The sequence below is a fragment of the Hyaena hyaena genome, unplaced genomic scaffold (assembly GCF_003009895.1).
Source record: "Hyaena hyaena isolate Hyena2069 unplaced genomic scaffold, ASM300989v1 scaffold_1364, whole genome shotgun sequence".
NCBI lineage: Eukaryota > Metazoa > Chordata > Mammalia > Carnivora > Hyaenidae > Hyaena > Hyaena hyaena.
Window position 1 is genome coordinate 71,947 of NW_024081998.1, and position 17,935 is coordinate 89,881.

The window sequence follows — 17,935 nt, forward strand, 5'->3', positions numbered from 1 at the left end:
CTAAATGCTAATATGTGAACACTGACTTCATGATATATGACCATTTACCTCAATGCCACCCTTTTGAAAATGAACCTGTAAGATGTTTGTACCTGTCATGCTGCCCAAGTTGGGCGTGTGTTCCTTGCCTCAGAGACTTAAGCAGATCCATTGCACCGATAATCAGGTTTCCTCAACTGTGTTAAAGAGAATGGTTTCCAGTGAAATATAATTCTTGGAGGCATGAGGGGTTTCCTTTTTGCACATTCCTAGAAAAAATTACTTATATAGTTCTGTTGGAATAAGAGCACATTGATGATGTTATCTTTGTTCTTAGAATTAGATTTCATTTGTTTCATACTCTGAATTACTTTCTTATTATAGCTTAGTAGCACCTCAGGTTACTTGCCGTGAGGAAATGGACCAGAAGCTGGGAGAAACACAGAATTTCCACTATCATTACCAAATTATTTTCTACATTACCCTCTCTCCGTACCTATGTATTGTCACAGTTCTTAAAACGGGCTTTCAATTTAGAGGAGAAATACGCATTTTGATCAAGAATAAAAATTACATTATGATCATCAACATATCCAATGTTATTTCTTATTTGTTTTTCAATTAGAGATCCTCTTGAGTAACTGACACTGTATTATAATATTGAAACATTCAGTCACGAAGCTCTTTACCAGAGCTCCTAAAGCTGTACCTGATCTGATAATGCCCGCCTTCTCCTTCTGTTTCTTAAATATCTCATTCCCACTTAGGGTCTTCATACTAAATGCTGCTTACACTTCTTACCAAGGTTTTCTCAAGGCTGGCTCATTCATATCATTACAGTCTGAGCTCAAATGTCACTGGCTTGGAGAGAATATTTTTGCTTTTACAATCTAAAGTGGCTTCTTCTCCATTGCTATCACACTTTATTAGGATCTGAAATTGTGTTGTTCGTTTACTTATATATTTTTTATTTTGTATCTTACCTCATCCCCCCTGCCTCTATAATGAAGCACCAGCTGCATGAGAAGGGATACTTTCTGACTTTTCATCATCAAATCCAGTCTTTAGAATAGCTCTGGGCATGTAATGCTTTTGGTTTTTTTCTTAAGGAAAAAAAAAGAATTTCTTTAACTTTTTGCTAAACTGAGCAAAGATTTCAGACTAATGCATCATGACCTAATTAAAACAACAATTTTCTTAGAGATTTTTTTTTGGTCCAACCCCTTGATATCATAAGATCGTGGAGAGCCAAGTGTGAAGCATCATGAAAGACCTTAGCTCCTTCCATCGGCCAGTGTCTCCTCTGAGTTCCCTGTGCTACTGGAAGGCAATGCTTCAATACCTCCTGTGCTGGGTCGCTCACTACTTAAGGCAGTATGTTCCACCTTTTGCCGTCTCATTCAGTTAGAGGGTCTCCTGTATTTTCAGCAGACATCTACCAACCCTGATTTCTGTCCATTAGTCCTAATTTGTCCTTGTAGGGCCACAAGTCTTTTTCTCTTCTACATACTGGTAGAAGAGTATTCTACTGTAGTATTCTAAATACTATAATATTTTCATATTTGAAAATAACCTTCATCAATTTTTTCCTTCTGAGTTCTTTCTTCTCCAGTTTAAATATTCTTTTTGTATTCCTTAATCATTACATTTTTGTTCTTCTCTGAATGAATTTATAAAAAAAAGCAGTGTCACCCAAGTAGTTGAATAAATTGATACTCTTGCCAAAATACATTTTAAGATCACACAATCAATTGGGGAATGAATTCCAGTTATGATTATTGTAGTTTAATACACTTAATTTTAGATAAAATAATTCTGGGATAAATCTGATTTTTTATGATGATCATTCATTTTTCAATTCCAGTGGTTTGGTGACCTGGTGACTCCTGTGTGGTGGGAAGATGTGTGGCTGAAAGAAGGTTTTGCTCACTACTTTGAATTTGTTGGTACAGACTACCTCTATCCTGGCTGGAACATGGTATGTGCATTTTTCTTTACTTGTTTGGAATTCCTAGTAAAAGGTTGATCTGTTGTTACATTGGGCCTATATTATCATTAGAGGTGAATGAAAATACCATCTGAAAAATCAGATGTCCAATAAAGAAAAAGTGACCAAAACTAAAATTAAAATTAAAATTGAAGTACTCGAAAAGAGTTCTATTTTACTTATTAGAACTGAATAGAGTCTGACTGATTATAAATTGATTTTAAAATGGTACAGCTTTTCTTAATAGATGTATTTTAGATTGTTGTATTTGTTAACAGAGGAAAATCATCCCTTAAAATCAAAGTGATAGAAATTAACATGTAATATTTTAAGTATATATAAAACTTCAATATATAGAAGAATGAGACCTTATTATTTCTTCATTGTGACAAACCTTAGCAAGAATATTTGTTTATTTATTTGCTTATTTATAAAATACAGTATGGTTGTAGATGTACTTTAAGTAACTTACTAAGATGTCATTAACCTTATGAAGAGTTATGCACAGTAAACCTGTACTTTAAGAATATACCCATAGGTCTGAACCTGAAGTAGGATTTGTTGTCCTTCTATTGTAATGTTTCTAGAACATCCTAAAAGAAAAAGTAGAGGGAAGGTGTGATTTTTCTATATCTTTTAATATAAGATTTTCATTTTGTGTATGTTTTTATTAATCAGTAAGTGACTATATTATTATTAAATGAAACCCAGGGTATATGTTGTTTTAGAACTTGAATTTTAAATTTTGTTTTAGTGATACTGTGTAAAAGTTACAAAGGACTAACATTCATCAATTTCCAGAAGCTGATATTTCACCTGTGATATAGCATAGGTGATAACATATATTTATTTGACACTTCTCTCTTTTGACATTTAAATTATTAATAATAAGTGATTATTTAGCTATCTGCCATAATTATAAATATGACTTGAGGAGTATTTAAACCATGATGAAATAGGAAGATGTGTATGAGTCATTACGTAACTTCTCTATCATAAATTCAACCGACTTTTGACGCATTAAAAAATCACTTACATGTCTCACAGAGGGAATGTGACAATAGTAATACCATATTGATATGTTTTAATTATGTTCACACAGTTTTGTCCTTATTTTATAGAAGCAACATGGTTCGTTATTAAATAACGAGATAATTTTACTTAGCTTTCTATATCTAGGTAGGTATGCATATACGATACATTTTAAAAATCTTACTTGATCTATTTTATCATGGCATTGAAAAAGTTGAAAATGCCTTTAAAGGACTTTGAAGAAAAATAATTATTTATTCCTTTAACAACTCTGAAATTCTGAAATTGAAATGTTTAAGGATTTTGAAAATATTCCCCAAATAGCCCCAAAATATCTTGATTCTTAGTTGACTTTCAACCAACTTTGTTTAAAATTTTCATTTAATTTTTATTATGCTGTAGATCGTTACTGATTTATAATTTCATTATGTTTCAATATTTTAAAAATGACCTCATTTCAAGTGACATGCTACTCATATAGGTAAGCTTTCTTTTTTTTAAATTCATTCAGCCATCTATCATAAAATCTCTTCTATTCATCACTATGAAAAATGCATCTTGGATTAAAAAGTAATCAACAGAATTATACATGGGCTGAAACCTGACAGCTTTTGATGGCTTTAGCATGGCAATATATCCCAAGTTTCAATGTCTTTATACTGGATTTTGTCTTTGAGTAATTTTTTTTTTTGTATTCTCTCATCATTTTTATCAGTTAAGTTATAAATGTAGGCCTTCTGGAGAACATATTTATAAGAGGTATTGAAAATCAATATAAAGTATAAATAACCCATCTGGGACTTTGTTCTTAATAGAATACAGACGATGAACCAGAAGTATAAAAACTTTGGGTTGGTAAGATACAAGATTTTATTTCTTATAAGTCTGTATTTTATAATTAAAAGATAGGAATTAGGGGCACCTGGGTGGCTTGGTCAGTTAAGCATCTGACTTTGATTAAGGCCATAATCTCATAGCTCCTGAGTTCAAGCTCTGCATTAAGCTGTGTGTTGACAGCTCAGAGCCAGGAGTCAGTTTCAGATTCTGTGTCTCTCTCTCTCACTGCCCCTCTCCTGCTCATGCTCTGTCTCTCTGCCTCTCCCCAAAAATAAATAAACATTAAAAAGATTTTAAAAACATTAAAAAAAAGAGACAGGTATTAATGATGACATAGGTACAGTGATATAAAAGGCTCACCTTATTAAACTAAGAAAGGAAAGACTAAACTCCATTACAATTAACTGGACAAAAGTGAGGAGGATTAGCTCTTATTATGATGTCTCTCTATGATCAGATTGTAAAGATTATACATACTTTATGATCTTTAGTTGTTTTTGCTATTTAGTAGCTTCATTTGGTTTGTAGAGTACCTCAGTATACCAAATTCAAAAAGCCTGTGAGAAGAAACTACAAATAAATTTCTCCTCCATATATCATTAATATCCTCTTTGAAAACAACATTTTAAGAATAAATTAGCCCCATAGATAAGAGGATATTAAGTGACTTTAAGGCTGTGCCAGCACTATTTTTCATAATGGCATCAGCAAGATTGGAAGAAATACTAGAAAGAGAAAGAGTGACGGCTGTGTCAGCAGTAACTCATACTATTGCGATATGCACAAAGCTTACCTACGAGTGCAGGCTTGGGCTTCGCTAGAGCTTAGCTTAAAATAGAAAAATCAGAATCAGGCTAGTGTCAGAAGTAAAGAAATTCAGGAAGCTGACCTCTTTTGTCTCTTCTCTCAAAAACAGTGCTTTTATCATTTTTAGACACTAAGTCTGAAGCACTGAGGTACAATTTCAATTTGCTAGGGTGATTGCTATGACAATATACTCAATGGAATAGCAATAAAGAAACTCAGAATTACATCACGTTGTTAAGGAAGTTCTTATTCTGATTTAGGCCAGTATACCTAGATTAGTGTGCTTAATTTTTAGTAAAATCAGAGAGAGAGAGAGAGAGAAAGAGAGAGAGAGAGAGAGAGAGTGTGTGTGTGTGTGTGTGTGTGTGTGTGGTGGAGTTCATAGCCAGTTTCTGATACAGAAGTAATCAGTTTTTATATTAGAAACACTACATGGAATAAAAACTATTACAATAGTTTTGTTCCCAACAAACTAATCAAGTTTACCATTTTGCAAATAGCCATATTACCATAGATGTGGGCCTTTGATGTGAGGTCAGGGGAATGGATCAGAAAGTGGAAATTCAGATTCCAGGAAAAGTGTTTCACTTCTCTGACTCTTATCATTTGAAAAATGGGGCAATTGTTCTGACTTATCAAGCTCAAAGAATTTTTGTGAAGATAAACTATCTTGCAAGGTCTTTGAAATGTATGAGCCACTATACAAATGTGAGTGGATATCACATACCTGGAAAATAAATGCTCCATTAGAAAAGTGCATTGATTTTATGTATAGATGCCCTAATGTTGCCAATCCCAGTCATCTATTTTGACACCCTAGATTCATAACAATTATGTGTAGATTATAAAATAATTTTTATAATCTTTGTATATGGACCCAGTCTCACCAAATCAATTCTTATCTATACTGACAGTGTGGATTATTCTATAGGAACATAAGCCTAATATAATGTTTCATTTATCAAACAGATGTGTCAAGATCATCAGAGGCAACTTCTTCAGCTCAGGGCTAAAGAGTCTTTTACACTTCAGGGGCAGGTAGTCTTTTTGCTTGACACTATTTCATCAAAGTTGGCTGTTAGTGACAACATTATTGGAAGAATCAAGTTACAGTATGATATTGATGGTAGTCACATTAAATTTTACTGTGTTTCCTGGAAATGAATAATTGGGAAGATGCATTCAATGTAACATAGTTACTGTTCTTCAATAATTCTTGATCACTTTAATTTGAAAAGGTCTATGATAACGAGTTTTAGTACAAGAAAAGGATGCATAATAAAATGCTACTATGGAGACTCCTTATTTTACAGACCTTATTTTTTCCAATTTATTTATTTTTGAGAGACAGAGACAGTGTGATCAGGGGAGGGGCAGAGAGAGAGGGAGACACAATCTGAAGCAGGCTCCAGGCTCTGAGCTGTCAGCACAGAGCCTGATGAGGGGCTCAAACCCACAAACTGTGAGATCATGACCTGAACCGAAGTCGGACGCTCAACCGACTGAGCCACCCAGGTGCCGCTTGTACAACTTTTCATTATAGCTTGTATCTATATTGTAGGCATGTCCTTTAGTTTCCTGCATATAGCATTGTAAGGATGTGCTGTTATAATGAGATTATTAAACATGAGTTTGTGTTCTTTTATTAAATGAATTGGGATTCTCTGGAGCTTCACACACCAATAACTTTATATGCTGATAAAGTCAGCACTCTGGGAATTCTCCCTAAATTTTTATGAGGACACATACCTGGGCATAAAGATAACTGTTAATAGAGAGTCATGCAACTGAACTTCATTATACTAAATACTAAAGATATCTCAAAGTGTATTGCCCAAAACCTTCAAAAATGTTCTCAATTGTCTCTATCATGGGCAGGACTAAAATAGTAAAAATGAATTCTGCCATTAGACTCAGTATCATTTTACTGTGCTCCAACAAAAATTGCTTGCTAAAGTTAACAGGCATTGCAATAAAATTATCTTTACTTTTTATATTCTTTTATTTTTACTCAAAAAGATGTTGAGACAATCACTGGTGAACTGAAAATGTTTTTTTTTTTTAGTTTAAGTGTAAAGATATACTGCTTCATCATTCTAAAAAATAATATACGCTCTGCTATTCAGAGAGGGGAAATAGAAAGGCAGAGAGAAAACTTGATTTTGGTTAACATTTTACTTGTTCAGCTCTTCATTTCTCTAGTCTGTAGGGAGAAATGCTTTTGCATGCTTTTCAAAATTAGTTAATATACGTTTCAACAATAGTTGGGATATTGGTACTACACTTCATCAATATCAAAACATATTTGTCCAGGAGAACTATGGGTTCAGAGATAGATCACTTGGGAATTAAATATTTATTTTAGAATCTTGTTTTATAAATACTGAATGCCAAATAAATGTACACACATATATATTCATGATTTTCCATATAGTTGTGTTTGATCAAAATCCTCATATAATATTCTACTCCTGCAAAGTCAGTAAGTTAGATGATCCAATTGTTTTCAACTGGGCTATGATATATCTTTTTTCAAATGACTAACACATATTGAATGTGAAAAATGGCTTCTTATGACTAGTTCCATGGAGTTGTGGTTTGTTTTTTTTGTTTTTTGTTTTTTTTAATTCTGTTCGGTAGCTTAGCAGTGATATTTACATCGAAAGACTAGAAGGAAAGTGGAAGCAGTCTCTACCTGGGTCTCTTGGGGGACCACAGCCTTCAAAATGGACTTCTTCTCCTGCTTTCCTTTTACTCTTTCCTCCTTCCCCTTTCTGTGAGCCATTTGTCTCTCTGCTGAAAACAGAGACTTTTGGTTTTAAAGAATAAAAACTATTTTTTTTCTCCTTTGGGTAGAAGTGGGAACTATAGCCCTCTCTTCTAGGAGAAACGGTTGCTTTTTCCTTAGCATTAATGATCAGATCAGTTTGGGGCATTGGTGGAAAATAGGCCTATAATAAAGAAACAAAGTAAGCAGGGAAGGTAAGAGCTGCAGTGAGAATAGTAGCGGGTCTCATACACCATATCAGAGCTCTGAGTAAAAGTAGGAGGGGTTCTAATAGGTATGTGCTCAGTGCATTGAAGATTAAACTAACACTCAACTAGTGTACAAATTGGACTAATCCAAAAAGGATGTCATTGTTAAGAAGCAGGCCAGAGATTTGGATTCTAACTGGTGGTGACTGAAGTGATCCTAAGAATTTCTAGCAGGAATAACAGTGAAAACAGGAACTGTACCTGTTATACTAACATGGTAAAATAGCTCCCACTAAGGCTACTCCAGTAACAAATTCTGTTTACATTTTCTCTCATTTTAGGACTAATTCTGTGCCTTTTACGAAATATCTTAATGATGGGGTAGTAGCCCTGTTAAGTGTATCTCTTCACAAGAAGAATGAATAAGACTGGGCAGCCATTTGTTCATTGTTAAAATACATTAACTGATTTGGAAGTTTTATGGCACAAATGCATTTTTGAAGATTCTCTACAACTGAAGAGAGAATATATTCGTACTTTTGTTTTCTTTACACTTGTGGTTCCTGTGTAAGAATAAAGACTTTGGCTTCACAATTGTTAGGGAAATGGAAGCTTTTGAAGAGCTTGTTATCAAACTGTGTTATCAACGTGTGTTAAGTTTCAGAAAATGTAAATCTGCTTCATTTACTGCCTCTAATAGAAGACCAAGTTCTATTAAGTAAGATATTTTAGGAAGGGAAAAAACCAAACATAATTCCTTAGTTTTCATATATCCTTATATATACTTCTGTATATTCTGGTATGTATCTGGGAGGTTTTCCTTTTTTTTAAGTTTTTAAAAATATTTATTTATTTTTGAGAGAGAGAGAGAGAGAGACTGAGTACGAGCGGGAGAGCGGGGCGCAGAGAGAGAAAGGGAGACATAAAATCTGAAGCAGGGTCCAGGCTCTGAGCTGTCAGCCCCGATGTGGGGCTCAAACCCACAAACTGTGAGATCATGACCTAAGCTGAAGTCAGATGCTTAACTGACTGAGCCACCCAGGTGCTATCTGGGAGGTTTTCTTAGTCACATTACCTCATAGTTTTTTCCTATATGAATTTTTAAAATTTAAAACAAAGCTGCAAATGGAAATTTCATGTATGTTCTTAAAGAATGAATTTTCTTTAAAGCAATGTCATTTTTTTTCTGAAAGACACTGAAGGTTTCAGGTTTTGTATACTTTACACTTAGAAATAAAAGATAAATGAGCATTCCCTTTGGAATGAAGTATTTCTTCTGAAGACCATGTTCAGGTTTGCATGGTGTCAGGGTCTTTCTACATATCCATAGGAATTTCAAAAGCAACTGATAAATTGATAGGATTAGACACTTTCTAAGAGGAAAATTCTTCTAACCCTGGAGCTTAACAATATTACAAGGCCATCCTCTTTCATATCTAGAAATATTGCAGGGAAATCATTCTCTCTTCAAGTAAGAGCAGTTTGTAAGCAAAATATGCCCACTTGCTAAAACTTGTCAGGTATCACTTGATAAACCAAAAAATTGATAATGCCACACATTTATACCAAAATGATAAAATATTCTTCTGTGGGTACTATTGTTCACAAATATACATTATTTATGATAGCAGATTATACTACTTTTAATCTCTACTTTTTACCACCACTAGCAAAAGTGTTTATTTCCCTACAACATATGAATTGTTCAACATTTGATATCATTCAGCCTCTTCCCAGATATGTTAAAAAAAATGGCTTTGCAAAATTCTCTAACACAATTATGACCAACAGTGTAGGCTGGGGACTAAGAGGGCAACCAAAAAATAATTTATTAATTTTCTAATTATTAATCATCCTTAACCAGACAGCTATATGTTTTCAAAGACATTAGAACCCAACTTATTTCTAAGCAAAGAGTGACTGTCTCAGTCCATAACACTTTATGGGATCTTTTTGTCCCCCATTTTCATCAAGGTTACATTAACACTGTTCAGATGTTACCAGACAAGAATGTGAGGATGAAAGTAGTGAGTTCAAGTGATATGAATTAAAAAATGTAAAAGGATTCCTGTAAAGAGAAAGCCAAAAGATAATAAGATAGTTTGAGGCTATTGAAAATTTTGCCTCAATTATACCATTAACACTTATAATAATAAAGACTTAGGTAGCATTTGCTGTGTAGGATGAAACGCTTTATGTATGTTAATTTACTATGAAATAGAGTTAGGCATTCTTCTAGGTGTCTTGAGAATGTACATTTTTGTTAGCATTTTTCCTAAGACTCTGAAGAGTGTGGTAATGGATAGACCACCATGCAATTCACCACTCAGGCAGTTCTCCTCAGCTGTGACTCCAAAAAGATGGTTTGGGATAGAATATGTTTCGGCATTGAGCTGAATAGCCTCTAGGGATCTACCATTCACAAATTGAAGAAATCACCTTTTGAAATTATTTATATCTTTGGCTTATTTATATCTCTCCCTCAGATTGATGATATAGAATTCTTTCCAGTGATTGGAGTGTCATCTTTTATCATATTTGTATTTTATTTATCTTTTTTAATGTTTATTTATTTTTGAGAGAGGCAGACTGCAAGCGGGAGAGAGGCAAAAAGAGAGGGAGGGACAGAATAAGAAACAGGCTTCAGACTCTGAGCTGCCAGCACAGAACCTGACTTGGGGCTTGAACCCATTAACTGTGAGATCATGACCTGAGCCAAAGCCTGATGCTTAACTGACTGAGCCACCCAGGCACCCCAAGTGTTATATTTATCTTTAAAAATAAAGATATGAGGAATGCTTTCTTTACCTATTTCAGATACACCCATGTCCAATTAATTCCTTTAATCATTTTATTTTCTCCCCTTCAGATTTATAGTCCAGTGATGCCTTCCTTGAGTGCTGTTAAGGATGTACCAGCTCAATAATTTTATATAAACTACTTTGATGGATTATTTGCCATTATATTACTTTGATGCCACTTGTTTACCATTACATTCAGTCATACATTTCATACATTTTGTTTATTAATTAATTAAAAGAATTATCAAGCACTTAAAATGAGGCCTTTGTTTTGCTAATTTCTGTGGAACAAATCTCATGGCATTACTAGCAGGGCATTGCTATCTGGCAGTTTCTTGTGTACACTGTATGCTATCATTGGTGTAGTGATTTCAGTTAGTAGGTATGGATAAACTTAGAATTTTTTTGGCGCTTAGTTGACCAATCATGCCTCTGTCAGAAGTGCTTTGTTTATGTAATAGCTCAAAAACACAGCTCCATAACCTCAATCAGACTGCTCATAGTCATATATACATTTGGAAAATAAAATTTAGCGTAATTAGTCTTAGAGGATTAGCCAATTGATGGAACGATAAGATTTAGCTATCTAATGGGATGGTGGGATGGTGGGATATTTTCATTTAAATATTATTTATTTCCTGGGGTGCCTAGGTGGCACATTTGGTGAAGCGTCTGTCTTTAGCCCAGGTCATGATCTCATGGTTGTGAGTTCAAGCCCACATTGGGCTTTCTGCTGTCAGTGCAGAGCCCACTTCAGATCCTCTCTCTCTTTCTCTTTATCACAAAAATAAACAAATATTTCAGAAAAGTGAATAAATATTATTTATTTCCCAAGTTGTCTGATTAAAGATACGATTAGGTCAAGTGCTCCATCAGAGCAAATTTGGAATCAGTTATATTTTCTTCCTAACTACCCACATGATTGGTCCAATTTGAAGAATCTTAAACATAATATACTATTGCAGATGACTTATTAAAAATAAAAACTCTCTAAATAAAGCTTTTGACTTACTTTTAAGACAATTAGGAAGTTTCTTAGAATTGCTGGCTTCTTTCGAGAGCTGATAAGCCATATCACTTCCCAGGCCTGAAAATAATTTGGCTTCCCACAACAAAATAACATTTTGCTGACATTTTTGGGCCCTTCATTTACAAAATATTTCTAGGGATTAATCTATCTTGACTTATTTATGTTTCACTATTTAACAAACATTTATTGGATACCCATTTTTTTTGATGGTTTCTCTGTTAGAGATGGGGAACACTCTGATGAGTGTGAAATATCAAATTCTTATAGATGTCTGTTACCAATTTAGTTAAATTATTTTTTATCAGAGTGTTGTTACTTTACACTTTCCTAGAATGAGGTTTGGTTCCTTTTTTAAAAATTTTTGACTTGATACTTTAGTAGTTGTGTGATCTTGTGTCTTTCTTCAGCTTCAAAATGTATATGAAATACCTGTGTTATTGTTGTCACAGGGCAGTTTCAAGAATAAAGAAATGTTCTTACTATCATTGTCACCAATATTATTGTTACTCTTAGGTACTTAAGTGTAATGGTAAAATCTTTAGGGTATAAAAGTTATCTTCTGGGAGGAATATTGTGAATCAAATATTAAAAATGTGTAATTACCAGAGTGGCGGTTGGTGGGGGGGATGGGTGAAATAGGTGACGGGGGTTAGAGAGGGCAATTGTCACAATGAGCCCAGGGTGATATATAGAAGGGTTGACTCACTATAATGTACACCTGAAACTAATATTACACTGTATGTTAACTAGCTGGAATTACAATTAAAACTTTAAAAAAAGAAAAAAAATAAACTTCTGTATAGACTTAGAAACAAAACAAAACCAAACCAAAGCTATCAGGAAGCCTGTGAGTAGACATGTGCATACTTGTGTGCTAGTGCATTTTTAGGTGCGTGATTTGGTGCATGTCTACACCATGGCTGTTGTGGAAATTAGCCACACAATCTCATCATTGACCTCAGTGACTGATGGAAATGGGTGAATAACATTCTAGGTCAGATCAACATTTATGACAATTGACCAAAATGATAATCTGATTTTCCTGGCTGTAATTAGACTCAAGAACAGAATTTCCATGTAAGTCTACCTCAGTCCTTATTGAATATATCAAATAGAATCTCCATTAATTTTGTCAGAATCTCATTACTACGTTAGCCTTGCTGGCTGGGCCAGCAATGAGGTCTGAGTCACGCCCATAATTAATCTCTCTGGTTATACCAGAAGCAATATTTTATGCCCATTGGGTCTTAGTTGAGTTTGAGAATGGTTTCCAGTGGAGTGCATACAAACAGTTGCTCTGTTAGTTTTCCCATTTCTGGCCAACATGGTGTATTGGCTAAGAGCATGGACTCTAGAGCCAAAGTGGCCAGGTTTAATACCTAGTTGTTGTTTTTTTTTATTAATTTTTTTAATGTTTATTTATTTTTGAGAGAGAGAGAGAGAGAGAGAGAGACAGAGCATGAAAAGGGGAGGGGCAGAGAGATAAGGGAGACACAGAATCCGAAGCAGGCTCCAGGCTCCAAGCTGTCAGCACAGGGAATGACTTAGGGCTGGAATCCACTAACCATGAGATTGTAACCTGAGCCTAAGTCAGACGTTCAACCTACTGAGCCACCCAGGCATCCCTCAATTCCCAGATCTTAGGCAAACTTGGGCAAGCCAGTGAACTTTCTGTAAAATGAGGATCACAATAGTATCATTAATTATTATCAATAATAAGACCATAAAAATTAGTAAGTGAAAATCAATTGCCTTCACAAAATACTTTTGAATATACCTATTCCATTTCTGAATGATTCTAGAATGTTAGTATCTTAATATTTTTGAACTTTATAAATGAATTGCTAGTCCAGATTTTGCATTCCAAATGGTGAAAATGTTCTTTACTAATATCACAATCAATGTATAAATACTATAGTAGATTACTTTCAGTTCTACTATAGTATAGGAATAAATATGGAACTTTTTTCTGAATTGGTTAATGTTCTGAGCCATAAGTATCATATGTCTCTGGAATTGTTATGGGTTATTAAATCTTTCAAATTTGAAAAAAAAAGAATACTTTTATTTTCATCTAAAATATAGACTTCTATGATCTGTCATCAAATCTAAAGTTTTATCAGGCTAAGTTATTTGATGAACTGTCCTCTTATACCACTAAATATTAAAATTAAAGTACAAAAAATGTGTTAATAAATTTTCATTCATCAAGTTAATAAGAATTTTATTACAGAATTAAGATCATTTGCATTATTATTTATTTCACAAATTAAAATAACAAAATGAATTAGCCACTTGGTAACCATGTTAATAACTTTAGGGAGTTGATTGGCTTATCCATAGAATTCTTCCAGACTGAATGGTATAAGAAAGTTTCCATTAGAATTTAAACAGAAATTGATTATGTTTAAGATGATTAGTCAGTGTGCATTTAAAAATATTCTGAATTACATCTTATCAATCAAATATTATAGTGCCTTGATTAAGTAATTATTAATGTGTCTGCAAAATATAACAGAGTCCTTGTGATGGATGTGAGAAACCAGTGTGTGGGTATCAAAGAAGATTGGCAAATTTGATTTTATTGAAATGTCTTATCAGCTTGTCAAAAAAATTAAGCATAGATATAGAGAAAAATATTCTTACTGCCAAAATAGAGATAAGATTATAAAAAAAAGTTAAAGTAGCTATTATCTGTCAGAAGTTTAAAATCTATGGAAAGGATCCTACAATGACATGTGAAAGAGCAGGGAATTAGTTCATGTTAACTAACAAAGGGCAGGAAGTAAATTTTCCTTAGTAAGCAATATACTTTATCAGGTTAGAGATTGTTATTTTGCTATCATTTCTCAGGATTTAACCCCAAGTATAACATCTATGAGGTGTTCAATGATAAAAGTCTGGTCAACAGTTAACCGAAAATTATGAAATGAAGGTCAACAGACCATTTATGAAAGATTATAACAGTTCTTATACCTAAATTAGGAACTCATTCATTGAGTTAAAGATGATACTGAGATTTAAAATATATGAGGGGCTCCTGGGTGACTTAGTGAGTTAAGCTTCTGACTCAATTTTGGTTCAGGTCACGATGTCATGGTTCATGGGATCAAGCCTACTGTCCGGCTCTGTGCTGACAGCATGGAGCCTGCTTGAGATTCATTCTCTTCTCTCTCTCTGCCCTTTCTCTCTATCTCTTTTTCTTTCTCTCTCAATAAATAAATAATAAAAAAAATTTAGAAAGTAAAATATATGAAACTGCATTGGATAAGTGTTTGAAGGAAAACAGAGGGAAAGGTGTCAAGAAATCCTAAAAAAGTGAAGGGGAGCTAAATGATATGAACATTTTAAGAGGGTTATATGAAAGCATATGGCATATGGTTATTATTCACAGTGATTTTTTGGGCTGCTAGAATCGGAATGAGCTATGTAATTAGACAACCTGTTCATAATTATTACTGTGATTGACATTATTTGAAGCACATTCATGATTGTTCCATAAGACCCAGGATTATCATAGCTAATGAAAACATGAGTGCCTAATTGATGATACCTTCTGCCATATCAATCCTGCTCTACTTTTAAGGTTCTTGAGTAAGTCTGCAGAAGGTTCATAATTCAGTTGTATATAATACAGTGGTACATTTTGTGTTTGTCTTAGTATTTTCCTTTAGCTGTCCCACATTTTGGATAATATAAGACATGACACATTCAACTTGGACATTACAAACAAAATAGAAGGCAGCTGAAGGAAGAGACAATTTAACCCACTTTCTCTGTGTTAGTCACGTTTGAGAGTATAGCAGTTCATGGAAACCTGTGCAGGGGGTTATTTGGGGTTATGAGAGGCTTATAAAGTCATTGAAGACAGGATTATAGAAATATAATTGCTTTTTTAGTTTATGCACTGAATAAGGCACCTTAGAGCATATGTGGCTTGGTGGGGGATGAAATGTGGTTGATCGTTAAAAGAAATAAGAACATACAGAACTCATTTTGGTTACTTATTATAAAGCTTATGTGAGATCCCAGAATAATATCAATAGAAAGCTGCCTGGATTATTGTATTTATGTACCATTTTCTGTTTGAGGTTATGTAAACAAATACAGAAGTAAAATTTTCAGTATAGTGCTTGTTTCACTGTAGGCTGTAAAGTGATTATTTTAAAAATTATTCTTCAATGCCTGCTATATAGTGTGTTTACACAAGTTTGATTTTTAATATAAATATTCACTTTAACAAGCTGCACATGAAAATGATTATTAACATCTTGGGCATGTGTAGTTTAAACATGAAATTTTAAAATGTTACTTTTTAAGGTATATTCCTAAAGGAAAGCAACATTTATTTTCATTACCTTTTTAGTTTTAGTTCCTCTATCCACATGATTTAGATGTCTATAAAGTGTTAGCTAACTGACTAAATAACGATATAATATTGGAGAAGTACATTGCACAAGTAACCTTCAACTGAGTAAAGCTTGAAATACTTTTGGACATTTTAGAGCTTTATAAAAGTAGGATGACAATATAAAATTACAGAGTAAAATTCTTTTAATTTTTTAGGAAACTTGGGATCCAAATAATTTCTAATTTTTACAAAAATGGCAGTGTGTTATTTGTTTACAAAGATGATAATTGGAAAGTTAGAGAGGTACCATATCACATAACACCTGATTAATGTTTTCTGTCAATATGTTTTCTTTCCTTATTTGAATTCCTGACCATATTCTTTGGCTTTAACCTTTCCCATGGCTTGAATGAATCACCAAGAATAAGACTGAAAAACACCAAACCATGCAATGCTGGTTATACCTATATCATTTGTTCTAATCTTGTGTAGCAAGGAGCTCAGATTAATAACGCTTTATTTGGCATTTTGTTTAACCTATGAGATCCTAAAAGTCTTCATCTTATGGAGGAATAGATTTCCAGAGGGATAAAACGTAAAGGACATAGTATATCTTATTTCTTCTTATTGGTAGATCAAGTATGGTTGTGACATGGTCATAGACTCTGAGAGCATTACTACCCATAACTTTCTCTCTATTCTCTACTCCCACTTTATTCATGCTACTAATACTTCACCCATCAGATGATATTAATGATTTATACACTTATCTTTCTCCCTTATCATAATAAGAATTGCTTGGAAGCAGGAATTGAGTAGCAACTGTGTCTCTGCAACCTCTAAAAGGAAGTTACATATACAAAGCAGATTAATATTGCAAACATTAGATCTTGGAATAAGACACTACTTAAACAAATGAAAATACTGACAACGGAAATATTTATGTCTATTTGGCTATCTATACATGCATCCTCATACATGTCTATATAGGTCTTTTTCTGTATTGATGTCTCAATCTACATTTAATTCATACATCTTGGAATTCCCAAATAAAAACCTTGTTGATCATCATTGATCATCACAAAATTGAACTAGATATAGAGAAATAATTGGTACAGTATCTTGTGATTACAGAGATAATGCCCCATACTGCATGTTCTTTGTGTAAAATTATTCAATATCATCCTATTTTTGTTTCCGGTTGTTCCTTACCCTCGTCCACTTTCCACCATGTATTCATAATCTCTCTCAGTGTAGGTATGGCAATGTCACTTGTTAATTTTAGCTTACTAACTTGACATAGAGGATCCTTGATGAATTTGTTCTTGTCAATCTCTCTGTGATAATCACTAGTCATTTACCCCATTTTCCTCCCTGCCTTCTGCCATAGAAAACTCTGTACTCTACCAAACAAGCCGTTAAATCTCCATGACTTTTCCAAGATACTCCTTTCTGTCCAAAATGCCCTTTTATGTTGTATCTATCTAGAAAACTCAGATCATCTTTAAGGATTCAACATGGATTTCACTTCAGAGGCTTTTCCTGCTTTTCCCCCAGGCAGAACAAATCACAGCCTTCTTTGTATAGGCATACCATATCCTGAACCTACTTCCACTTTTACATACAGCAAGTAGTTTTTTAATATTCATTTTTATCTTTGTCTCTTTTTTTACTGCTATAAAATCTTTGAAGGTCAAATCCATGCCTTTGTATCTTTTTTATCTTCAGAACTAGGCATACCATCTGGGATGTAGCAGGTGCTCAATAAATATTTGTAGAACAAATTCTCTTATTTAATCTTCACAACCACTTGTGTTTACAAATGAAGGTGCTGAAGTCTAAAACTGTTGAGTAACTTGCTCAAGGTCACCCAGCTAGCAAATGACAGATTTTTTACTTCTAGTGTGGGACATTTTCATCAACTTTGTGGCAGTGTACCTGCCTTTTCCCCTAGGAATACCAAAGAGCCATTTGGGTTCACATCCATCCTCCTGGAAAATTGAGTCCTTGTGGCTGCTTTTATGTAACCCACTTCTGCCCTGAGAATTGTTTCTCCTGCTCTTTTCATGACTATGAGCACCTCACCACTGCTTGAATTGGTTCAATCTTTGCTATCATCTTAGTCTGGTTTGATG

General features: G+C 33.8%; 1 protein-coding gene across 1 annotated transcript in view; it reads left to right on the top strand.

Annotated features, from left to right (window-relative positions):
- Window positions 1–17,935, top strand: part of TRHDE (thyrotropin releasing hormone degrading enzyme) — a 200,187-nt gene that overhangs the window by 8,277 nt on the left and 173,975 nt on the right. Inside the window, exon 3 of the mRNA XM_039223530.1 lies at window positions 1,844–1,957. Within this exon, the coding sequence (XP_039079461.1) occupies window positions 1,844–1,957 (114 nt within the window). The remainder of the gene's footprint in view (window positions 1–1,843; window positions 1,958–17,935) is intronic.